At 44.5% G+C, this 27,138-nt stretch overlaps 1 protein-coding gene across 2 annotated transcripts in view; it reads right to left on the reverse strand.

Moving 5' to 3' along the window:
- Positions 1-27,138, reverse strand: part of sema4ba (sema domain, immunoglobulin domain (Ig), transmembrane domain (TM) and short cytoplasmic domain, (semaphorin) 4Ba) — a 117,671-nt gene that overhangs the window by 57,862 nt on the left and 32,671 nt on the right. For both annotated transcript variants that reach the window (XM_066684256.1, XM_066684255.1), the window contains one exon: positions 181-577. In XM_066684256.1, coding sequence (XP_066540353.1) covers positions 181-298 — 118 coding nt within the window. In that variant the 5' untranslated portion in view covers positions 299-577. The remainder of the gene's footprint in view (positions 1-180; positions 578-27,138) is intronic.

Raw genomic sequence — 27,138 nt, forward strand, 5'->3', positions numbered from 1 at the left:
CCTGCACCTCACATTATTCTGTTAGACTTAATCTAAAAAGCCATTTAATTGAAATTTGGAAAAATCTGTGGACGTCCTCTTTAAAAATTACACATGCAGTGCACATCTCATACAAACACAAGAGGTGGGTTACAGATGTGGTTATCCTGTGTGTGTATGTGTGCGCAAACGTATGCTTACCATATGGAAAGCTCAGCCGTGGTGTGACATCACCCTCTTCTCTCTCTGCGGATGTGGTCAGGAGGCCGAGGAGGGCGAAGAAGAAGAAGCAACAAGCTGAGAGAGTGGGCCGAGCCATTTCTAGCTCTCCTCGGATATCACACTACCTTCAGAAACCCTCAGGAGCATATGGAATGCATGAAGAATGTCTCTTCTCTCCTTTTTTCAGTGTTCTCTCTCTTTCTCTCTACTCCCAGTAGCAGCTGATGCTCGGATGTGATGATGCAGTCCTGGATCTTGAGATGACCACAACTTCACAACTCTGTCTTTCCACGAACGGCTGAGTGTCTCTGGACGGACGGTCCGCTCAGATCAGCCTCCATGTGTCTGGAGCGGCACAGCAGCTTTCACAGAAACCCTGCGAAGACGACAGGAGGAGAGAGGTGGATTAGAGGGGGCTATTTATCATCCTTTAGGCCTGCCCTTCAAGCCCAGCGCCAAAAGGGAAATACAGAGGAAAGCGAGGGAGCTGCAGCTCAACCCTCGCGCTGAGCATGTGTGCTCTTGCAGCAGTTTGTTTGGGAACAACTTGACCATGCATGTAGCATTAATTTCACAAGACACTGCTGGTGTGTAAATGGGGGAAGTACCCTCTTTACATAGAGCAGAACCTTCACAAACACCTGGGCTTTTATGAGCAAACATCTCACACCAAAATTCAGGCTTCATTTAGAAAACACACACATCTCGTGTAAAGTAACTGGCCAAACCCAAAAGGGCAAAACATGAACAACATGAAATGAAGGACTTTAAGAAGTAGATCAGGTGGAATTGTACACTGTGGTACCCTCAAGGATAAACATTCAGCACCTTCAAACTACCTTCACTACACCTTCATACGCCCCACTTCATCTTCAGAATTTATATCCAGTTCAGGGCAGCAGTAGGACACAGGGAGGACACACTCCTCACAGACAGTAATCTGGAGGAAACCCACACAGACACAGGGAGAACACACCACACTCCTCACAGACAGTCACCCGGAGGAAACCCACGCAGACAAAGAGAGAACACACCAACTCCTCACAGACTGTCACCCGGAGGAAACCCACGCAGACACAGGGAGAACACACCACACTCCTCACAGACAGTCACCCGGAGGAAACCCACGCAGACACAGGGAGAACACACCACACTCCTCACAGACAGTCACCTGGAGCAGGACTCAAACCCAGAACCTCCAGGACCATGGAGCAGAGATCCCCCTCTCCTTCTGAAGAAGAGAATGTAATGAACCTTTAGGGAACACAACTGGACTCTAACACCACTGCTGCACCTTTAAAGATACACTCCACTGTTGTATAATATAAAGAATTCCTTTTGATTTCTCTCAGTGCTGAAACCTTGCACGGCACGGTGACCTGGTCTAAGGTGGACCAGGTGTTGCATGTCAAAGAGTGAGTATAAAACCTGTGGAAATAAAGCATAGTCTCTTTTCATTTACTGCATAAAATACAGTTTCCTGTTCGTTTAAGCTACATCTATAGGTTTGAGGCAGTAGAACTGAGTGGGCTCCATTATTAATGAGCTTATATAAGAGGTCTGAGCATGAGGCGAATAAAATGGACTGAAAATAATTTGAATAGAGTGCTACTGGATATGGTTTTAGAGTTACAGAGCAGAACCTGCCTGTCATCATCTCAGTAACATCAGCAGCGTAATGCTAAAGAGAGTCAGCACTGTTCCACTCAGCGTTGAGGGTTTCGTCTCGAATTCAGCTCTTACTCAGTCTTTACTCATGAGCTTCAACACAGGGGTCTCAGGGGAAAGTGCCCAAGGGCTACAGCCATGTGTTTTCACTTTCTCGCTCTTAGGGATAGAATGCATGGCTTTTCTGTGTGTGTGTGTGTGTGTGTGTGTGTGTGTTTGATTCTGACAGGATCTACGGTACGTAATAATACTTATTTCCTGGAATTCTGGTTCTCTGTAAGTTTACACTTGAATTAACCAGAACTGTGAGCCACTGATGTTTCCAGGTCATGTTTCATCACATTTACAGGCACCCACTTTACAAAATCTCAAATTCTCCACATGGCCAAAGGTTTGCGGACACCACATCTAGTATTAACACTGTTAATAGGGAGTGAGCTCCACTTTGCTTTATATTAAAGTAACCCTAGGTAAAAATTTTACATTAAAATTACAACTTCAAAATCATTGTGATGCTCCGCTGAGCTGTAACAGGGAGAACACTACTCTGGGCTCAGCACTGGAGAAACTGCACTATGTAACTAATAGAGGAGGGTAGGAAACTACAGCTTCTCCCTCCCCCTCCTCCTTGGTTTCAGGACAGTGCTGTAAAAGTGAATAACACTCTGCTAATGCATGGGCCCCGGTTCAAAAATATCACATCTTACATAGTCTTCCTTTAAATGTTGGAAGATTGCTGGGAGGATTTGATTGCATTCAGCCACATAATTAATGAGATCCATTGCTAATGTCTGAGGATTTGTTCTGGATCAAATGGCGCTTCCAAAACCCGTACCCAAGGCTTCGTTCACATTACCAGGCTGAAGTGAGTCAAATCTGATTTTTTGCCGTAATGTGACTCAGATCTGGTCTTTTCAGCGCTGTGTAAACACATCTAATCCAGTTCATGTGCAGCATCTCCAGGGGTGAAGGTATGTAAACTAGCAGTATAGCGCCCCCCTATGTTCTTTGGAGTGATGGGGCACCTTCCAGTACCTTTAGGATGAGCTGGAGTGTCCAGAACCATTAATTAAAGCTGCATCTATAGGTTTGAGGCTGTAGAACTGCAGCAGTACTGTACATTCCCAATGGATCCTTTATCCCTCCGCACATTCAAGAAGTCCCACCATGAGGCAAATGAAATGGATTGTAAATAATTAGAACATCGTAGAACTGGATATGGGTTCTACAGTTACAGACCAGAACCCGATCCTGTCATCATCTCAGTAACGTCAGCATTAACGCCAAAGCAGTTTCCATTACAGCTTCCTCTGAGGCTGGCCTTTTAAGTGCAGCCATAAGACTAATCCAATTCCACCCATTTGTGGTGAGGGATTTAATAGAAGGTCAAACGTTAATGGAGTGATTGCTTTTACACACTGCCAACACTCGACTACTAACAAATAGACAGCGGTCTTTATGGCAGGGAGCCGTATAGACGCAGCAGAAAGTGTACGGCATCTCGTAATAATTACGCAGGTTTGGATGCTAAATAAACGGATAGCGATGAGTTTTTGGACTGTTTTTTGTGCTTTTTTTTTGCAAAGCAACACAGACTAATGGTACACTCCTTTAATTCTGAAAGAAGCCAGCACAAAGAAGAGGCTTGCCTGTGGTCACACTCCAGATCTGTGTCGGCGGTGTGTTTTTGCTGCAAACACATTGTAAAATACACATATTTTTTAAATATAGGGAGAGGTTGTACTTATTACTGAGCTGGAAAAACGTTGTGTTGCAGAATATCTTCATGTTTGAGCAGCAAACGTCTTAAAGAAACAATAAGTACATCCCTTATGTCATTTAAGCCCATCTCAGAGAAGGTTTCTGTGACCCTGAGTACAGTTCCCTAACTGTGCTGAGAAAACCACTGTACTGTTACCATCTGAGCTCAGAACCATTCGATCCTGCAGTGTCTCAGTCCAAACTGGCTCAGGTGTTCTCTTTATACTTCGTTGCTTGAACCACGGCAGAGAAACGCCATCTGGAGGAGCTGGAGACGATGGAGAGACTCTGAATGTTGAAAAGCACCAACCGAGATGAGGATGTTGCTCTATTCCTGCTCCATAGGGGGGTAACACTGACTTATTTTTGCTGTTACAGTTACATTACTTAAGGTGGAACTGACTCTAAATTCAGGAGAGCGCTAACTACATGAAAGTAAATGCAGAACGAAACAGCTAACTATATATGAGCTTATTTATTATGAGATTATTACTGAACCTATTTTATCTGCGTGCTGTTCTCCGGTCAAGGCCATGCGTTCCCATTAATCTACAGACAGGTTTGTGACAAGACGACTAGACAGAGTTAACCCCCTAACTCCAGCTTTATTATTCACTTATAAACCTCAGTGTGGTCTGTTTTTCTGAGACATCAATAAACATCAGGGTCTAATTGTACTAGGGCAGTGGTCACCAACATTTTTAGGCCTAAGATCCCCTTCCGAAATCTGAAAAAAATGCATAATGTACCAGCGTAAATTCCAGGCTTTGGCTTCTTAAAAAAAAAAAAAAAAACGAATGGTAGGTGACCACTGTCCTCCACCGATCCTGTCCTTTCCAGGTGAAGACACCAACACCAAACACTAGTGCATGACCAATACACAGATCAGCCACAAGGTCACCACCACAGAGCAGGTCAGAGACAGTAGCCCATCCTTTGCTACAGAGTTTGCTTTGGACGTCCTCTAGTCCTTCATCATTGGACAAAGGACGCTGTCGGCTTGACGTTGTTTTGTTGGTGGACTATTCTCTATCCAGCAGTGACACTGAGGTGCGGGGGTCCTTTGGTGGTCTAATAAAAAATGCAGATGCTAGTAAAGTATGCAGAGCAACACATACTGTAAATTTGTGTGAAACAAAATTAAAGTAATGATATGTAGTATTTTTACCTTAAAATTACAGTTTCAAAATCATTGTGATTCTCTACTGAGCTGTAACTGGGAGAACAGAGCCTCTTTCATTGCTTCTCTGAGCTCAGTACTGCAGAAATTGCACTATGTAAGGGTAGAAACCGCCACACACCCTCGCCCCCTAGATTTCAGGACAGTAAAAGTGAATTGCACTCTTCAACCGTAGGGGGGGCCAAGGAACACAAATACCAAATCTTACCTAGTGTTGCTTTAAACCAGGCCCTGTTCCTTCGACTCTAAACCATGACCCCTTTGACAGTGTCCTTTTACCTCGGACTAGTGTGGAGACACGTGGTCAGTTCCTGTACGTGACAGAGCCCTGTCAACAGTCAGTTATAAGCAGCCTTACACAGGACACGTCTTTCTGTACAGCCATGAATCATCCCATTGTAGCCCTGCTATTCCTCTCAAGCCCTTACAGTGGTGAACAGCTGAGCACGAGCCGCGATCCTGACGCTAAAGACCCCGGTGAACAAACATGACCCCTGCCCATTAATCATCAGGATCAGCCGAGCAATAAAGACTGCCTTACCTTAAACGTACAGTGTAAACTTCAGCCTGACTGATGTCAACTTTACAGCATGGCCCCTCGGGTCGGATTACGTCTCCTGAGGTCGGGACGCTGAAGAGACACTGCCAGCGATGTTGGAACAATAAATGATTACCTGATTAGGAAACTGGATACGCTCCGAAAACATTCAGCCTGACTTCTGGGACAAAGGGAAAGGGTTGGGGTTGGGTTGTGCTTTCTTAGGTTCATCCAAAGCTTTTGGATGTTTATGATCCTGTAGCAACTATGGGACAGTGGAAAGGACAAGTACTGCTTTAAAGCAACAGTAGGCACCATTTTTACCTTAGAATTACAGCTTCAAAATCACTGTGATGCTCCACTGAGCTGTAATAGAGAGAACAGAGCTACTCCAGGAACTGCACTGCAGAAAACGCACTATGTAATTCTAGAAGGAGGAAGGAAACCCACCACAATGGGCTGACCAATGTCATCATCTTCTCCGGACTCAAACCAGAGAGCTGTAAAACCAATCAAGCAGGCCTCTTTAACTCATACCGAAACTGTTGAGAAACTCTGGACACATCAGTGAACTGTGGAAGGACCAAAGTTCATGTCTTACGCTCTTACGCAACTACCAAGCCTCATCACTGACCAATGGAACGGCAAAGAAAACGTGGACAAGAGCGGAAATAACTCCATGTCGTCAGCACCGAGGCAACATCTGGATGCCGTCCCGGTGTGTGATTCTAGATGTGCCTTCCTGCTGCAAATATAGCAGCGGCTTTCTTCCAGGAACAGGTGTCCTGACTCAGATTTGTCATCAGGGATAAGATGATTCGGGACGGAGGGAGGGAGGGAAGGGCGGGGGGAGGGGGCTGCACTTTCCTTTCCTCGGGTCTTTGACACACGAGTTTTAATAGCGGATAAATGACAGCTTCCCACCAGTACGTCATCAGTGTCCAGGCAACTGTAAACACAGATAGTGGGAACACCTGGGCTTTAGCACCTGGGGTTCAGAGGAGGGAGGATGAGTGCGAGTGAGGTGTGCAGCTGTTCTTCGTCCTTGTCCTGCTTTTCCTTGCTCCAGGAAAGTGGTTTAAGATGTGTGTGTGTGTGTGTGTGTCAGAGAGAGACTCATGGGGAATGTGTCATCCATCAGGACACGTAGGATTATGAAAGTGTGAACTGTGTACATGGGGTGAAAAGGTGACTCATTGCATTTTAAAACACTGCTGATAAAAGTATGTGACACAAAAAGTGAGCACTCTCCCTGAAACCTGGGACAGATCAGATCAAGCCCTTCCTGCTAGCACTTTAAATAGTGGAGCATTACTCATAAACAGAGGCCCTCTGACTATTTGGGCACCTCTGTAGTGACTCATTTAGCTCTCAACAGTAAGGGTGGGACAAAATATCGATACCCGATATATCATATCGATTTTTTTCCGATACATTATCAATACAATGGCGCCAAATATCGATATTTTAAGGTAAATGTGAGGTTGTTCTAAACAGACTGCTCCTCCATGGCTGTACATGGTGACCCTAATCATATGAACACAGTAAAACAGAGAAGAAAATAATCTCAAGTCCCAAGAACACAGACAAAGCAACAAACACGCACCACAACCACAGGACCGTTCTGATTTCTGGCAGTTTATAATTATTCACCACTGGAATTAGGGGTGGGCGATATGGCCCTAATTCCAATAATATCATGATATTGCAGGGTATTTGGGCGATAACAATATTCTTGGTGATATGACAAAACACTGAAAAATACATTTATTAATTTTATGAACAGACTACTGCAACAAAATAAGCTTAATATTCATTTTAATTCTTTTTAATTTAATAAATGTAATATTGCCCTGTGAAGGACTGGCGCCCCCTACAGGGTGTGTCCCTGCTTTGCGCCCAGTGATTCCGGGTAGGCTACGGACCCACCGCCACCCTGAACTGGATAAGGGTTACAGACAATGAATGAATGAATGAATGAATAATATTAAATGGTTTTATTGATTTAAAATGTTTTTTCTTGCTTCTTTTGTAAACAACAGTAACTTACCAAGATTTTGATTTTGTATAAAACAAAATAATGTGGAATATAAATATATCACACGACCAAAGCGCAGAAAGTTTAGTGTGTGAATATAAACAGCAAACAATTATACAAAAAACACCCAGAACACAGAACAGAGTCTGAGCCGAGTCAGTGGAGGTTATCTGCTGGGGTCAGAGCTCGTTGGCTGTTGAACTCTTTCTACTGTGTTTTGGATTTTCCTCGTCCTCCGGGTGTTTCTGCTCAAGGAGGTGGAACAGATCAGTTGAGTTTCCACCTTCGGTTGTGACAGGCTTCTTTCCTTTCTCACATAACACGTGGTTTATTGTACGTCTGATGTTCTGTAACCACGCCCCCTCCACACTCTCCACCATACTTCACTGTGTCTAAACGACCCGTGTAAAGAGCGTATGCTGTATTACGGGTGACTGCATGGCTTCATTATGTAAACAAGTCAGACTATCACTATTATCACCATATTTATATTTTATTGTTTTAAAAATGACGACAATGATACGATATGGCACAGCCCTAACTGGAAATGATGATCCACTGGGACACGGACACGCTGCATTCAGGGGGTGTGTTAAAGGCCTGAAGCAGAAACATAATTCCTGCTCTTTGCCTATTTAGCAGTGGTTTAACTTCTAGTTACACAGATATCGTGAGGTTTCATACAAGATTTCCTTATATATCGAGTATCGCAGAATCATGACCATTGTTATCGTGGCCAATGTATTGTGATAATATTGTATCGCCGAGTACTCATTTCCTGCTGTTCTCTACAGAGTAATTCAGTAGGAGAGGAATCCAGCACTGTCTTCTCCTGTCCTTTTCCTTCTCCACTCGGATCCCCAAGCCCAGCTTAGAGAAATTAATGGCCCACTCCATCCTGGGTGATCTGGCTACTGCTAATTACATCCATATGCTCCTTCAAAGACCTTTAATTGCCTAATTAAAATCTTATTAAATACTCAAATCAAAATGGAAAGACTTCTTGAACCATGGCTCGGCCTTCACTTTGTAAATGAAGACACTAAAAACAAACAAAAAATAATAATAATACACCGGCTTCACGCTTCGGAATGCTCCCCTTCATTTCACGAGGGCTGCTCTCTGGAAGGGGACCTTTAAATATTAGATTAATGGGACGAGGGCCTTGCTGATGGATGAAGGGTAAAATACAACCATGAAATGACACATGAATATCATCACTACCGTCTCCTCCAACCCGAAATGGCTTAAACAAGAGGAGCCCTCAGATGTGCAAATCCTTCAAACGGACTTTCGTTCACATTTCTCCCACTTGAAATATTTCCATAGTAAACGGGGGAGCCAGCAGATGAAAGGTAGAGCAGCTTTAGCACGTCTGAGCAAAGACTTTCAATTGCTGTCAACTCTTTGGAGGATAAGAAAAGAGAGGAGTCTCCTAGCGCTGATTCTGGATCAGAGTGGCCTTTAAGCGCATATTAATCAGTCAGGGCCTAAACAAAGATTCAGTGTGTCTTTGAAGCGAAGCCACTTGGGGAGAGCTTCCTAAATATCATTGGTTCCCCGTATCTCCACGTTTCTGTATGTTTAGTTTACCACATCATTTGAACACAGCAGCTGGCCTTCACACTGTGAAAATTTCAAGATGAGTGGACCAATAGGAATGCCTCATTTTAGGATGAATGATCCCTACAGACACTACTAATATCAATGTCTTTTCTGTGTGAGTACAGACATTAGCGTCTGCTCACGGCAGGTCTATTTTATTGACACAGCCTATAAACACAGAAGGTCAATGTAATTTACTGCTAAAACCGTCCTGATAAGGGCTCTGCCGTTAATTCCCTCATTGATCACGCAGCTGAGGGCTCCGCTAGCTTTCTCGTTTCCTAAGAAAACAACAGTAGAGAAGCTAGAAATGCTTCATCTGAGCAGCGATTGTTTTTCCTTTTGTTTCACAGTAAACAGGAGTGGAATTCCCTTCTGAAATACATCTTAGACTTGCCTCACTGGAAATAAGACAAGGGTCTGTCAAGCGCTCTTCAAAGAGCAGGACGTGGTCACATCCGAAGCGGTAAACTCACCACGCAGTGTCTTTGAATCATGAACGTATCCCTGTGTGATTCGGGTCTGGGATTTCTGAGCTCTCCGAGGTGTGTGTTGGAAGAAGCCGAAGTTGCTCAATACGAGCGAATGGGCTGCAACTCTCTCCCTCTCCAGTCTCTTCCTGTACTTCCTGCATCCTTTCTGTCAAAACATATCATCCAGGGATTAAAGCCTGGGATTAAAACCTTTCTTGCCGTGTCCAATAGTACGTTTCATACAACGCTAATAAACCGAGGAAAATCCTCAAGGGGGGATGAGTGGTGGTTTTTAAGTTTACAATTCATTATGAATCACTACTGAAAGTGGATCTTCTTTTGGGGAAGAAGGCCCAGCAATTTTCCGGAATCCTGTTTTTCCGTTCCAGCTTTCTCACAGTGCTAATTGCGCAAAGGGAGTATCACGACTTAGCCTCGATTCACCTTGGCTGTTTGTTCGAAACCAGACCCTTGGAGATTTGATGAGCTCTGTGTTGTGTTGTAATTTAAGACAAAAGACTCGCAGGTATTGACTTCCATTCGCCACACCTACAGAAAACAGAAAACACTAACAGGCCTTGGCAGTGTTGTGTAATTTCTGGATGAATGGGCTTTGGCAAATGTGCAGCTTGTGAGTGATGCTGCTACATCGTTCTCCTAAACTAGGAGCTCCATTATCCTTGGCCATTAGTGGTTGCGCTGTCTTTTAGGGGTTTATTAGTCAATGAACAATACACACCAACACAGAGCTGTAGTTGTACTGAAGAAATGATGGTCCAGAACATTTCTCTAAGGTATAACGAGGCTGAGTGCTACCAGATTACACACTATTCTCTCTGCACTGAACTGGGTTTATTCTATGTAAGTTGATGGTGCTCTTTCTGCTCTGGGATAGCAGGAGTAAAAAGACCCCAGATACACTATATCGCCAAAAGTATTCGCTCGTCTTCCTTCGCACTCATATGAAATTGTGCGTCATCCCATTGTTAATCCACAGGGTTTCATATGCTGTCTGCCCACCCTCTGCAGTTATAACAGCTTCATCTCTTCTGGGAAGGCTTTCCACAAGTTTTAAGGAGGTCTTTAGGGGAATCTTTGACAATTCTTCCAGACCATTCCTCACATGTGTGAGGTCAGACACTGATGTTGGACGAGGCCTGGCTCTAATTCATTCCAAAGGTGTTCTGTCGGGTTGAGGTCGGTCAAGTTCTTCCACATCAAACTCACTCATCCACGTCTTTATGGACCTTGCTTTGTGCACTGGTGCACAGTCTTGTTAGAAGAGGAAGGGGTCGTCCCCAAACTGTTCCCACGAAGTTGGGAGCATGAAATTGTCCAAAATCTCTTGGTACGCTGAAGCATTAAGAGTTCCTTTTACTGGAAATAAGGGACGGAGCCCAATTCCTGAAATACAATAATCAAGCTGATATCCGCACTGCACAGAATATCATTACATCATTCCTACTGCACAAACTGCAATGGAAAATCTCAACTGTTGAAGTCAGTGGCAAAAGACAAGAAAAACAATGAAGTGTGGTCTATGAACATAGATTGGTTCTCAGTGCCTAGTTTATATGTCAACAGTGTGGTCATATGGGCTTTACATTGTGGTCTTGTGGGATTTACATTGTGTTAACGTTTGTTTCTGTCAGGTTCATAGGGAATTTATACTGCGCTTGTGTGGGAATTAGACTGTGGTAATGTGGGCTATGTTTTGTAGTCATATGGGTTGTAAAATGTGGTCGTGTGTGCTACGTATAGTCTTCCTCTTGGCTGTACGTTGTGGTCACTTTGGTTTTATGTTGTTAGGCTTGTTCGAGATTAGCTGCACATCACCTTGGTTGGTCGGTTGCAGTTGGAGAGAAGAGTCATTTACATTTTTAAGGTGGAACACTGTGTTTGAGGGTTGTCTGTAAGTGTTTATTCACTGTTTGAATTCCCACAGAAACTCATGTGTAACTCGAGCTGTTTAGTTTTGTATCACTTTCGCTCTGTGTTTACTTTCATGCAGTTAGCGCTCTCCTGGATTTAGAGTCAGTTCCACCTTAAGTAATGTAACTGTAACAGCAAAAATAAGTCACTGTTATGGAGCAGGAATAGAGCAAAATCCTCATCTCGGTTGGTGCTTTTCAGCGTTTGGAGTCTCTCCGTTGTCTAAAAACCTCCAGATGGCGTTTCTCTGCCGTGAGCAGAGAGAGAGAAAGCCTAGCACCAGACCCAGACACTTTGTTTGTTTACCCATTTACAGACACTGGGGCTTTGTAAACACATTAGAGCGGTTTCCAGAGCAAACCGACTGCAGAGCAGCACATGGAGTGTTTTTATGGTATTTTTAAGTGAGCTTCATTACGGTGTCCACATTTCTACCTGCAGCATCTTCAGTCTGTCCTTGTCTCCATCTTCATCTCCACAGTCACCTGAGCACTTCACTTTGCCTCTCTCCTTGTAATCAACAGTGACCTAAAAAGCCAAACTCCCTCACATCAGAAGACCCCAATACTCTCCTCCCATTACCACCACCGCCTGCCGCACACTGACACAAACCACTCAAGCAATTATCATTTCATCTGGGTCTTAAAAGCAGAGCTGGCACAGGAGATGAGTGCTCACAGGGCAGACGTATATTTGTGCACTCGGTACCACTTTTTTTCCCCCCTTCATCTTAATGGGACAGACTCTGACTCTCTAATTACCTGAGCGTCCACTATTAAAGCTCTGACCGAGAGAGTGCGGAGCCAGCCGTCCACTCCAGTCCACTGCCCTGCTCTGAAGTAGAGAGGCTGTAGAGAGATGACTTATTATAATGGCTACCAGGGGGCCACTTTCTGCTCAACATCCTAAAGGAAGCTTACTGTGATTACAAGGACAAACCTGTCTGGAAGGCTGCCAGCAGGCACAGTCGGCCTGAGAGAGGACCGTCCGGGAAAGGCTGTAAATCTAATGGTTTAAAGAGGATGGAAGAAAAAAAACTTTTTGAGTGCATTCGCATATTAATGTGTCGATCTGGAGCCCACCAGCTCTCACACTGTGAAATAAGGCCATGTCCCATTTTTTTTTATCTGAGTTTTGTGATCTAAGTTTTAAAACATGGGATAAAATGAGTCTTTCTGATTATCTGCTGTGTCTTATGTGTCACTGCTCCACCAATCCAATACTCCACCAATCCAACAGTGTCCTGTGGACAGTGAGTGGACACAGGGTTTAAAAACTCCAGCAGCACTGCTGTGTCTGATCCACTCTACACCAGCACAACACACACTAACACACCACCACCACGTCAGTGTCACTGCAGTGCTGAGAATGATCCACCACCACATCACACCTGCTCTGTGGGGGTCCTGAGCGCTGAAGAACAGGGGGGAAGGATGGTAACAAAGTATGCAGAGCAACAGGTGGACCACAAAGTGTAGATAACTGGTCTATAGGCTGTAGAGCTGAAGGAGCAGTGGCTATTAGAGGTAGAATGAATGCGGTAGTGTTGCTGTTTAGCTCAGAAGCAGGCAGCTGTCCATCTGTGGAAGCCTCAGCTCTTAGGAATCCGTCTTCGTCAGCGGGTCATTGTGGATGAAGGAGAAGCTATTGATGGGCATTAACTGGGGCAGGCGTCTTGAAGCCCCCCATCATCACACACTGTCCTAGTGGCTTTTGGCTGTGATTGATAGCATTCGCCTGCTCCCCAGCTCCCAAAGCATCTGCTTTAGCCATTCTTAGAAGGAATGTGGCCTTCAGACCTGAGCTCATTTTGTTTGCAGCGATGAGGAATGTGAGCGATGGCTAATGATATGGAAAAAAAGAGAATAGGCATGAATTCATTTCCATGAGGTTAGCACTTTCCAGAGGAAAGAAGTATCAAGAAGGAAATCTCCTTAATGTCTCTGTAGATCAGACGGAAGTCTCCTGCCGCTCAGTTGCGTCTCCTGAGATAAAGACCTCAGTGATCTCAGGTCTGCTCTTGAGTTTATCAGTAAAGTCACAAACTGTGCTCAGATTCTCCAGATGAACTCAACCCTACACTCTTCTTTATCTAGAGTGATGAGATCTGGGTTTTTCAAAAAAGAGGGCATTTGGGGCAGGTTGGGAGCATGGGGCTCGAGCAGGGGGTTAATCCACAACTACATCCCTTTATAAAGTCCCAAAAGTTTTTCGACATTTCGGCTTTATCCTTCATTTTATATCACGATGTCCCCGAGTGACTTTTACTGAACGTCCTGGATGCAGTCACATGACAGTGTGTGAGTGTGTGAATGTTCCTCACCTACAACAATGTCATCAAACATCATCAAAGTGCACACTTCAAGGAAGGGTTTAGGGCTTAGGGCAAGAATTGGAATGGAGAAAATACTGCAGACAGTAAAACCGAGATCCCACCTGGATGCATGTTTTAGGCCGCAAAAGGTGGACATGTCTGGAGAGAAGGGGGCATATGGTCACCCAACTTTATCTCCTTTATCTGTCTCTTGTGCCTCCTTTTATCTCCTTTATCTGTGGATTTAATCAAAGCTTAATGAGGCCAAAGTGCTTCAACTGTGGAAGACTTTCAGAGAGTTATTTAACATTATCATGGATTTTAAAAAAAATCTTTCTCTACTTTCATTTCAGAACAGAAAATTAACAAATCGGGACGTCTTTGTTAATGGGCACGACTCTACAGAATCATGAAAGCTTTTCAGTGTATCGTTTTCTGGAGAGGACAAGGTCATGGAAATACGAGACAGAGTAGGGTGCTTTCCACAGAAGAGCACGTTCATTATAATCCTGTCAGTGGCTTGGGCAAAACAGGAAGCGGAGACGGCATGGGGCAGCGCTGATTGTTCAGCTTTATCAGCATTAGGTCTATCAGGGCACCGCACTACAAAATACGTCCAGGCCACGACAGACCAGCCAGATAACGGCCAACAGTTAAAAACATTTAGAAACGGGAGTGGAGTGGCCTACTTTCAGCTCTCCTCACCTGCAGAATGGCACACAGAGCCGAACCATGGCTAATTCTTTAAACAGGCGTCTGAGTGCACGCCAAACTGAGGAATTCACATCACAGCTCCTCTGTGTGCTTTTTTACTTGGTAAAGTTTGTTGAAGGAGATCTGTTCTTGGTCTGGCTTCTTCTGTGGCAGGTGAAAAGCTGAAGATTTGAAAGTAGGACTCTCTCTCTCTCTCTCCTTCTGACCACATGAGAGAAAATGGAAAGAATTTGGCCCTTTTGGGTTTGCGCCCTGAACCAAACTACTGGAAATGAATTCACATTTTCTACACCACATTTAACTGTCACACTCCCCCTCTACTCCACAGTGGAACACAGTTCTGTTTCTTAATGAAACGTCTGTGACCTGCTTTGGTCCAAACCCCACGAGCCCCACAGCAGTGTTCTCCCCCTGTGTAAACAGCCCCTGTTCAGAACGCACCTGTTCCTTTAAATGATAATGAGCCGCTCGCTGTTCACCCCGACCCCGAGCGCACAGCAGTGAGGAGCGAGGAGCAGAAGCCCTGGTTTTTAGCCGTTTTCACTCTGTTCTTCTGCTCGGTTCTCATTTGCTCTGTTTTTACTCAGTGCTCTAATTTATCTGCACTTATTGTGTCTGTTTTGCTGTGTTTAACCTCATCTTTGTGCTCTCACATAAGCACAAAGGGTCAGACTCAAAGGAGGGGGTGGGGCGATTTCAAAGTTCCTGTACTTGACGTCAGAAGTGGGGCAAAACTGAATACGTGGTCTTGTTTCAGAGTGTGGAGGTTGGCTGGTATTAAAGCATAACAAAGGAGGGCTTTAAAAAGGCAGTGGTTGGTACAATGGGTTCTGATTCTGCAGTCAGTCTGTGCTCAGAATGGTAACTACACTGACTCTGGGAAATACTCTGCAAACGAATAATAAAGTCCAGAAAGGAAAGATCACACAGTTGAGTCCTCTCCCCACATGCACAATTTTGTCCTTGAAAGCCGAGCGGGTGAAACTTATCAGCGAAACTATGCAAATGCAAGCATCAATCCCAGCCACTGGCTGTTTGTGACTTGCTGATTTTTCATGCATTTCTCAGCCTGATAGAAAGGAGGCTTGGAGGGCAATTACTCACCCATCACTAACGCGTCTCTGGGGCCCTCAGAGGAACCAGGCGTTGTGGGTGGTTCAGTAGACATTTGCTCATTCTCAGGTCTGAGGAAGATGCAGTTACCCTGGCTATGGCATCTCAACCATGCCTGTGATCCTGAGAGTCCTTCACTAGCCGTACACTGCGTGTGACATTGCTCTGTCTGGGCAGTCATCTCCTGGACAACAGGCTGTGACCCCAGAGTTAATCAGGACAACATGGGTCATGTCAATCAATGTATCAGCTCATCTACATCACTCCTCTGTTTCTCTTGTAGAGCGAGGAATATCTGAATATCTTCTACAAGATATAATTTTTCTTCTAGAGATGATTTTTCAAGGGTTCTTCAATAAAGATTACTGTTAACATTATTCTTTGCATCGTGAAAGATTCCTTCATATCCATTGATAAAGTTACTGATGGTTCTATGTAAAATCTGTGTGAAAATCGAAAGGTAATTCCACTTTTGCAAAGCTTGACCTCAGATCAATAGCAGAACATTTTTGGGTCCTACATTACGGTGGCCCTTAAGGGCAAACACACACAAAAAAAAGAGATGTGCACAAAAAAGATTGAACCCTTTTCAGAAAGTTTCAGAAGAAAACCATACACACTACATTGTCTATCGATCTGAAGAAACCTTTAAGCACGTGACCCTATATAGAACATATGTCTCCAATGAAGAACCACAGTTCTTTTACTTTTCCAGGGTGTGTTAAAACTTGCAACATAATTCCACAAAACGGCAAAACTTTATACCCTCTATTCCAAACAATCTGAAGGACTTTCAGGGCTTTCTCGCTCAAATTGCTCAGAGATGTTTGGAAATCTGGAATGTTCACATTGATCCTGGAGGCCAGACACATTTGAAGGCAGACTGCTTCTCCGTTTCAGTGGCCACGCTGGAAGAAGGGATTTGCAGCGTATCGGATGGCATCACTCGGCTGCTTAAGACCAATCTCAAGGCGGTGAACTGTCGCCTTGGCAAAAAGAGAGATCAGTGCAAGCTGAAACCTGATGAAGCCAAAGGCCATTGGATCCTTAGTGGAACAATAAATTCCATGCTAATACCCCAGCGTCTAAGAAAAGCATATGGGAAGCTTTCTTTCCTTTCATTCAGATCCTCAAAAGAGGCTCAGACATCAGTTCCTGAGAAGTGGCCTTGAGCTGAGCCTTGCCCACCAGCTGTAGAGGGTTAAAATAGACACAACCACCCACCCACCAGTGCTGAATCATGTGGAAGTGAGCAGAAAGATTGCATGGTTATCTATAGTGAGATATTCCATTTGTGTCTATGCCGCACCTTGGGCTTTGTCCATGCAGGTGGACACTGATTCCATGGAAAGATAGGAATGAAATTAAAGGTTAAATGTAGGTTCAGCAGGTGCCAGCTCTGTCATTTAGCCCTTGAGAGGAGACTTGTCCTCACTGTGGAACCACTTTACCCACTTTCTTCAACAGTCGTAGAATCAACAACAAGATCTTTGCAGGTAACAGGATCTAACTTGTTGGACCAAACAGGATTAAGCCGACTTTAGCATAAGTGGGATAGCTTTGGCAGGCCTTGCCTCTGGTTTGGCACACTGCATCTCACTGACTTCTCATCGCCCTGACGGTAAAAGCTATAAATGTAAACCATGATAAGCAACTAAGATAAATCCCACCATCCTAAACAGCGTAGTTTGTAGGTAAATCCACAAAGCAGATGACATTTGATTCATCATCGTCTGGCTTCTTCGCAGCCCCAATTGTGGCTGAGTAAAATCCAGTCAATCCTTTCCTCTTTTTTTCGTGAACGTGGGCTATAGATCAAACACGCTGTGCGCATCTCGCAGCGACATCTTTCGGCAGACAAAAGAGGTGCTTTTCAGCCGCCGACTGCACAACTGTGAGCGCACTTTGATCTGACTTCAACACGAGCAAGGGACCTGTCTCTCTGTGGCCCTTTGAAGCACTGAGCATGTTTCGTGATGGAGGATGCTGTGGAGAGAGGGCGGTGCACACACACAAGGAGGTGTTTCAACTCTAAAATTGCTGGGGGAATACCATCAGCTACCACTTTTGCGCACTAAGAACGGAAAGAGGAGCTCTTATCCAGTCTCTGGCTGGGAAGGAGTCCACAGAGGCAGCAAATTTGAAATGGTGAGGTCAGATTTACTAATGCCATGTGCTTTGGAACGTCCCCTGAACATTTACAAAGTACTTTCGAGTCTAGTCAAATGAAAGCTAGGAGGAATCTAACACGGGATGGTAACCGTGACCAAGCTCAGGTCTATTGTGATTTACCTGAACACTCTGAAAGTGGGGTCATCCAGTGAGGAGTATTCATACAGTATCCACTTCACTGCAGGAACAGCTTCTGCTCTTTAAACTAGATGTTGGTGCAACTTTTGTGAAGATTTGATGGCATTCAGCCACTAGAACATCAGCGAGGATTAGTTCTGGATCACAAACACCACACCAGCTCAATCCCCCACAGATAGAGACCCCAGTTCACAGCTCCACAGCCCAGTACCATCCATCCATCCATTCATTATCTGTAATCGCTTATCCAATTTAGGGTCGCGGGGGGTCCAGAGCCTACCTGGAATCATTGGGCGCAAGGCGGGAATACACCCTGGAGGGGACGCCAGTCCTTCACAGGGCAACACAGACACACACACATTCACTCACACCTACGGACACTTTCGAGTCGCCAATCCACCTGCAACATGTGTTTTTGGACTGTGGGAGGAAACCGGAGCACCCGGAGGAAACCCACGCAGACACGGGGAGAACACACCACAGCCCAGTACCAGAGAGCTTTATACAAATCTACAATCAGAAGCTCATGTGCAGCTGCTCCAGAGCTTCCCATCTCATTCCATCTTTATGGAGATTACACACATCACCCTGTGAAGCACTGGCGCCCCCTCCAGGATGTGTTCCTGCTCCGGATTCCAGGTAGGTTCCGGACCCACCGCCGTCCTGAACTGGATAAGGGCTACAGACAATGAATTACTTACTTTTTACTTTTACTTTTCACTCTGTAAAGCACTTCGAATTGCTGTTGTGATCTCTGAATAAAGTTGCCTCGTCAAGCCCACGTCTAACCTTTATGCCCTGACTGCCCTCCAGGATTGGCCTGTTCAGTAAAGGAGCATTGGGCCTAAAGCCCTGTGCTGTCCTCACCTCCTTCCACACTAAATTTCCTGGAAAACTGTCGCTAAATTCCATCATCTTCACTGTAGAGAATCTACCGGAGGAAGGAAAGGAAGTCAAAGTCTAAAACAGGAGCTGAGACCCTGAGCTTCGTGGTTAAAACACGTCACATCTGTGATACGTTCCTATAAATGATTCAGTCTGTACTTTTACCCTCTGTGTCTCACTCTCAGCAAACGCCAGCGCCAGCTGCCCGCAGGACTTTCAGCCCAGGAAGCTTTCAGGCAGCGGCCCGTTTTAGATTTGTTGCTCCTGCCCTCTCGGCTGCTTCCGGTACAGGATCTATTCCCCGGCACAGGTAAAGCACCAGGGAATTACAGCACGATCCAAACTGATCACAGCTAAACTGTTTTAAACTCTATCAAGGAAACATTGGTTCTTTTAGAGTGGGAACTTTCAGAAGATTCTTTCTGGACTTGGAGACTGTACATTTTTCTAGTTTCAGATGGGGTCATGCTCACAAGGCTGAGAGAGAGAGAGAGAGAGAGAGAGAGAGAGAGAGAGAGAGAGAGAGAGAGAGAGAGAGAGAAAGAGAGAGAGAGATTCCATGTCTACACAAATACTCCCAGTTCCAGAGCTGCTCCTCCTCTGTTTCTCTCTGGCCTTTCTTTCCTCCCTCTGCTATCAGCAGTCTTTCCTAACAAACCGTCACATGACCGAAGCTCGCTCGCTCTCTCTCTCTCTCTCTCTCTCTCTCTCTCTCTCTCTCTCTCTCTCACACACACACACACAAACACACACACACACACACACAGTTTACACATGCTCTAAATCACCATTCTTCTCCATCAGGACTGATCCTGTGCGGCTGGCTGAGATCACGGGGCAGGAGCAGTTAAAGGATTTAAAGGGAACATCTACGAGCTGATTTTATTTGGTTTATTTTACGTTCAGTTCTTAAAGTCTTTTCAGGTGGAAGGGTGTGTTTGAGGATAAAAAACACTAGTTTGTAAGTGGCTGAAGTGTAAATTGTCTGTAAGTGTTAATTCACTGTTTGAATTCCCACAGAAACTCATGTGTAACTCGAGCTGTTTAGTTTTGTAGCACTTACCCTCTGTGTTTACTTTCATGCAGTTAGCGCTCTCCTGGATTTAGATTCAGTTCCACCTTAAGTAATGTAACTGTAACAGCAAAAATAAGTCAGTGTTTCCCCCCTATGGAGCAGGAATAGAGTAACATCCTCATCTCGGTTGGTGCTTTTCAGCGTTTGGAGTCTCTCCGTTGTCTAAAAACCTCCAGATAGCGTTTCTCTGCCATGAGCAGAGAGAGAGAAAGCCTAGCACCGGACCCAGACACTTTGTTTTTTTACCCATTTACAGACACTGGGGCTTCATAAACACATTAGAGCAGTTTCCAGAGCAAACCGACTGCAGAGCAGCACATGGAGAGGAGACACACTCAGAGCTTTATACAGTGTTTTTGATTAAAACCTTTAAAGGGCCTGTAGCGTGAAGGACAGTGTGTGTGAGAGAAGTTGTGTGCAGTGGATCACGCCATTGGCCAGAACAGGAATGCAGGCCAGGGTCAGTGGATCCATGTGGAGAGTAATGGCCACAAACTGGAATGCTTTGACAGTTCAGATGTGTGTGTGTGTGTGTGTGTGTGTGTGAGAGAGAGAGAGAGAGAGAGAGAGGGGGGGGGGGGGGGGGGGGGTCTGCAGCTATGCCTAAGGCCATTAGTCTTGTTGGGTCATCAACACTGTATGTACCTTCATAACACACATCTAAACATACTTGCTTACACTGTATAAGCACACACACACACACAATGGCACAGGAGTCATGAACACTGACGCTCCATAGAACTGTGTGTTTAAAATAGACCTGGAGTCATAAATGGAAACACGACTGGAGCAGGTGTGAAACTGAGGCGTGTGTGTGTGTGTGTGTATTTGTGTGTGTGTGTGTGTGTGTGTGTGTGTGTGTGCATGTGCATGCTTATATATGATGTTAAGAAAAAACTTAAAAGTCTGAAATTACCTCATTCATCTTCATTTATCTCTAATCTAGTCACTAACACACTCAAACCCAGTCACTCACACACTCACCCAATCACTAACACACTCACCTACTCACTAACACACTCAAACCCAGTCACTCACACACTCACCCAGTCACTAACACACTCACCTACTCACTAACACACTCAAACCCAGTCACTCACACACTCAAACCCAGTCACTAACACAATCACCTACTCACTAACACACTCAAACCCAGTCACTCACACACTCACCCAGTCACTAACACACTCAAACCCAGTCACTCACACAATCACCTAGTCACTAACACACTCAAACCCAGTCACTCACACACTCACCCAGTCACTAACACACTCAAACCCAGTCACTCACACACTCACCCAGTAACTCACACAATCACCTAGTCACTAACACACTCACCTAGTCACTAACACACTCAAACCCAGTCACTCACACACTCACCCAGTAACTCACACAATCACCTAGTCACTAACACACTCAAACCCAGTCACTCACACACTCACCTAGTCACTAACACACTCAAACCCAGTCACTCACACACTCACCCAGTAACTCACACAATCACCTAGTCACTAACACACTCACCTAGTCACTAACACACTCACCTAGTCACTAACACACTCAAACCCAGTCACTCACAGACTCAAACCCAGTCACTAACACAATCACCTACTCACTAACACACTCAAACCCAGTCACTCACACACTCACCCAGTCACTAACACACTCAAACCCAGTCACTCACACAATCACCTAGTCACTAACACACTCAAACCCAGTCACTCACACACTCACCCAGTAACTCACACAATCACCTAGTCACTAACACACTCACCTAGTCACTAACACACTCAAACCCAGTCACTCACACACTCACCCAGTAACTCACACAATCACCTAGTCACTAACACACTCAAACCCAGTCACTCACACACTCACCTAGTCACTAACACACTCAAACCCAGTCACTCACACACTCACCCAGTAACTCACACAATCACCTAGTCACTAACACACTCACTTAGTCACTAACACACTCACCCAGTCACTAACACACTCAAACCCAGTCACTAACACAATCACCTACTCACTAACACACTCAAACCCAGTCACTCACACACTCACCCAGTAACTAACACACTCACCTAGTCACTAACACACTCAAACCCAGTCACTCACACACTCACCCAGTCACTCACACAATCACCTAGTCACTAACACACTCAAACCCAGTCACTCACACACTCACCCAGTCACTCACACAATCACCTAGTCACTAACACACTCAAACCCAGTCACTCACACAATCACCTACTCACTAACACACTCAAACCCAGTCACTAACACACTCACCCAGTAACTCACACAATCACCTAGTCACTAACACACTCACCTAGTCACTAACACACTCACCTAGTCACTAACACACTCACCCAGTCACTCACACAATCACCTAGTCACTCACACACTCACCCAGTCACTCACACACTCACCCAGTCACTAACACACTCAAACCCAGTCACTCACACACTCACCCAGTCACTCACAGACTCACCCAGTCACTCACACACTCACCCAGTCACTAACACAATCACCTAATCACTAACACACTCAAACCCAGTCACTCACACACTCACCTAGTCACTAACACACTCAAACCCAGTCACTCACACACTCACCTAGTCACTAACACACTCAAACCCAGTCACTAACACAATCACCCAGTCACTAACACAATCACCCAGTCACTAACACAATCACCCAGTCACTAACACACTCAAACCCAGTCACTAACACAATCACCTAGTCACTAACACACTCAAACCCAGTCACTCACACACTCACCCAGTCACTAACACACTCAAACCCAGTCACTAACACAATCACCCAGTCACTAACACACTCACCCAGTCACTCACACACACTCACCCAGTCACTAACACACTCAAACCCAGTCACTCACACACTCACCTAGTCACTAACACACTTGACCTAGTCACTAACACACTCAAACCCAGTCACTCACACACTCACCCAGTCACTCACACACTCACCCAGTCACTCACACACTCACCCAGTCACTCAAGTGTGTGAGAGAGAGAAAGACATGGTTAGAGACAGAAGTTTATTTTCTGTGTTACGTACAGATAAACACGCTGTACCCTGAGTCCTAAAAACACTCCAGAACCACTTTAATGTGTTCTTTAATGTTTAGTTCATCTTTTCCTCGTCAGCGACTCCAGGACCCTTCCTTCACCCAAATAAGAAACCAAGTGATTAACGTCAAAGCCTCAGGCCTCTTCTGATGTCAGCACTCTTGAAGCACCCCGCCCCCCTCCCTCACTGCGTCCCACGGGCCCTGGGACACAAGCAGAGCCAGCTTTGGGCTCCGGGCTTCTGGGCTTTGGCCGTATTCCAGCTCTGAAGCTTGTTCCCATATCGTGCCACTGAGAGCGGAGAGTGGGGGGGGGCACAGAGGGGGGCTCTGACGTCCCAAGGAGACGCATGTTTACCAAGTTCCCAGCACTGAGCACACACAGCCCTGCCTTTACCCCGCACTCTGAGGACCCCAGAGCTGACCCCTGCACTCCGGGAGACAAGGCCAGCACTCGGACCCGTCCACTTCCCTTATTAGACCCTTCATTCCCATCACCACATCTGCAGAGTGAGGGTCAGGATTTACTGTCTCTCCAGCAGTAGAATGAGTCAATCTGCTTTACACCATTAGCCAGAAGATTAAAGTCGGACATTGCCAACAGGACACAGCACACAGGACACTGTCAACAGGAAACAGGACGCTGTCGGCTGGATGTTTTTGGTCGGTGGACTGTTCTCAGTCCAGACACAAAGGGGTTTAAAAACTCCAGCAGCACTGCTGTGTCTGATCCACTCTACACCAGCACAACACACACTAACACACCACCACCACGTCAGTGTCACTGCAGCGCTGAGAAAGATCCACCACCACATCACATTAGCTAGACTGTTAGCTAATAGGAGATATTCGAGGGTAGTCATTCATGTAGGGGCCAATGATATTCGTCTGCGGCAGTCTAAGGTAACTAAGGGTAATATTACAGAGGTGATTAAACTGGCCCAGACGATGTCCGATGCCGTAATCTGCTCTGGTCCCATACCAATGCGGCGCGGCGACGAAGCTTACAGCAGACTTTGGGCGTTAAACTGCTGGATGTCCAAGTGGTGTTCCGAAAATCAAGTGGGCTTTATAGACAATTGGTTACGTTTTGAGGGCAAGCCTGGTCTTATAGGTAGGGATGGTATCCACCCCATGCGGGAGGGTGCTGCCTTACTTTCTTGCAGTATAGCACATAGTCTTTTAGTTAGTCAGCAGAGTAGTGTAGATAGCTGCTGACAATCCAGAGCCGGGACCAGGCCGCAGACAGACAGGCTAAACCGACCGTCTGCGAACTGTCTTGAGGCGTCACCCAGGTTCAACTGTATTGAGACTGTGTCTTTCCCCCGAACTAAATGTAAAAGTAGAAAAACAAAATCAGCCTGTTTCAGCAACCTAATCAATATTAAATCATACACAACACCTAGCAGCAACACCTCAGAACTAAAATTTGGGTTACTCAACATAAGATCGCTAAACTCAAAAGCACTCATCGTAAATGATATTATAAGTGATCATAAATTCAATGTTTTCTGTCTCACGGAAACGTGGGTTAAACCAAATGAATATTTAGCACTAAATGAAGCCACCCCCCTAGGCTATAATTATGCACATAGCCCAAGAATATCAGGCAAAGGAGGTGGAGTATGTGTAATTTACCAAAATACCCTAGAAATTAATATTAAACAATGTGACACCTTTTCTTCTTTTGAGGTTCTCTCCACTATTATTACAAATCCGGTCACAAAAAAGGACGCATTTTTATTATGCAACATTTACAGACCACCAGGGCCTTACTTAGAATTTCTGAAAGAATTCAGCGATTTTGCTACAAACCTAGCGGTGTGCAATCATAAAGTTATAATTGTAGGAGATTTCAATATCCATTTCGAGAAGGAAAGTGACCCACTAAAAAAGGCATTTACCTCAATCTTAGACTCTATTGGTATTACTCAAAATGTAACAGGGCCTACACACTACTGCAGCCACACTTTAGACTTAGTTCTGACACTAGGTCTTAACATTGACAAAATTAATATCTTACCGCAATCCTCAGCAATCTCCGATCATTACTTAATTTCATATGAGCTACGTTTTATCCATAATCTATGTAAGAACCCTCGCTATTCTACAAGGCGTATAATAAAACCATCTACCGCCCTACAATTTATAGAAAACCTACCAGAACTATCGACCCCAGTTCTAACTCCATCAGACCCAATGGACCTAGATGTACTAACTGACTACCTAGAAAATACCTGTCGATCTACTTTAGAAAAGGTAGCACCACTTAAACATAAAAGTATAAGACAGAAAAATCTCGCACCATGGTATAACGATAAGACCCGTACTTTAAAACAAACATTACGAAAACTAGAGCGGAAATGGCGATCAACCAAGCTTGAAGTGTTTCATTCTGCCTGGAAGGACAGCCTTATAGAGTATAGAAATGCCCTCACTAAAGCTCGCTCAGCATATCTGGCCTCGCTGATCTCCAATAATAAAAATAATCCGAGAGCACTGTTTAGTGTGTTTTCTAGAATTACAAAAAATCAAGCAGGTTCTGAACAACTAATTCCAGCAACTCTCACCAGTAAAGATTTTATGGACTTTTTTAATAATAAAATTGAGAATATTAGACAACAAACTCTAGCCACAGGATCAAATCCATCCTGGCTGCCACCAGATGTGAATGAAATAAAACATAATATAACTGTAAAAGAAAGACTTTAAACCTTTTACCCACTCCCACAATTAGAACTAGAGAAGATTATCACCTCCGCAAACTGTACAACTTGCACACTTGATGCAATTCCCACAAAGTTGCTCAAAGAAGTACTACCAGCTATTATTGATCCTCTTTTAACTATAGTAAACTCATCGCTTAGCCTGGGCCATGTACCCAAAGCTTTTAAACTAGCAGTTATTAAACCTATGATCAAGAAACCAAATCTTGATGCTAGTACACTGTCTAATTACAGGCCTATTTCTAATTTGCCATTTCTGTCTAAGATCTTAGAAAGAGCTGTGGCCCAACAACTTAGTTCATATCTACATAAGAATCATATATATGAAAAATTCCAATCTGGATTCAGGCAACATCATAGTACAGAGACAGCTCTAGTCAAGATAACAAATGATCTTCTTCTTGCCTCTGATCAAGGCCACGTATCCCTGTTGGTGCTTCTTGACCTAAGCGCAGCCTTCGATACAATAGACCACAATATTCTCATAGAAAGGTTAGAAAACATGGTTGGAATCACAGGGACAGCCCTATTATGGTTCAAATCTTACTTAACGGAACGTTATCAATTCGTAAAAGTAAACAATCTAAATTCAAATTATTCTAAAGTAAGATTTGGAATTCCACAAGGCTCTATTTTAGGACCATTATTATTTACATTATACATGTTACCGCTAGGCACAGTTATAAGAAACCATGACATTAACTTTCACTGTTACGCAGACGACACACAATTGTATATTTCAGCCAAGCCCAATGACAAACACAGATTAAAGAAAATAGAGGACTGTGTAAAAGACGTGAAAGGCTGGATGTTGCGTAACTTCCTCCTTCTAAACAGCAACAAAACAGAGGTCCTGCTTTTGGGTCCAAAAGTGACAAGAAATAAATTATCAGATTTAATTTTAGATCTAGCTAACTTTCCAGTTAAACCTGGTTCAGCAGCAAAAAATCTTGGTGTCATAATTGACCCGGATTTATCATTTGATCAACACATAGGTAGTATCACTAGGACAGCTTTTTTACATCTTCGCAATATTGCTAAGATTAGAAATGCCTTATCCCTCCAGGACGCAGAAACATTAGTACATGCCTTTATTACTTCAAGGCTTGACTACTGTAACGCACTACTGTCAGGATGCACCAGCAGCAATTTAAGAAAACTTCAACTAGTTCAAAATGCTGCAGCTAGGGTCCTCACTAAAACTAGAAAATTTGAACATATCAGCCCAGTTTTATCATCACTTCATTGGCTGCCTGTTAAATTCCGCATTGACTACAAAATTTTGTTATTAACATATAAAGCTCTACATGGGCTTGCTCCTGAATATCTTCAAGATACAATTTCCTATTATGAGCCTCCACGTTCACTCAGATCACAGAATACTGGATTTTTAAATGTTCCCAGAATTCAGAAGGCCTCAGCTGGGGGAAGAGCCTTTTCTTATAAAGCCCCCCAACTCTGGAATGATCTTCCAAAAAATGTTCGGGACTCAGACACAGTCGCAATCTTCA

Source organism: Hoplias malabaricus, chromosome 11 (genome assembly GCF_029633855.1).
Source record: "Hoplias malabaricus isolate fHopMal1 chromosome 11, fHopMal1.hap1, whole genome shotgun sequence".
NCBI classification, from domain to species: Eukaryota; Metazoa; Chordata; class Actinopteri; order Characiformes; family Erythrinidae; genus Hoplias; species Hoplias malabaricus.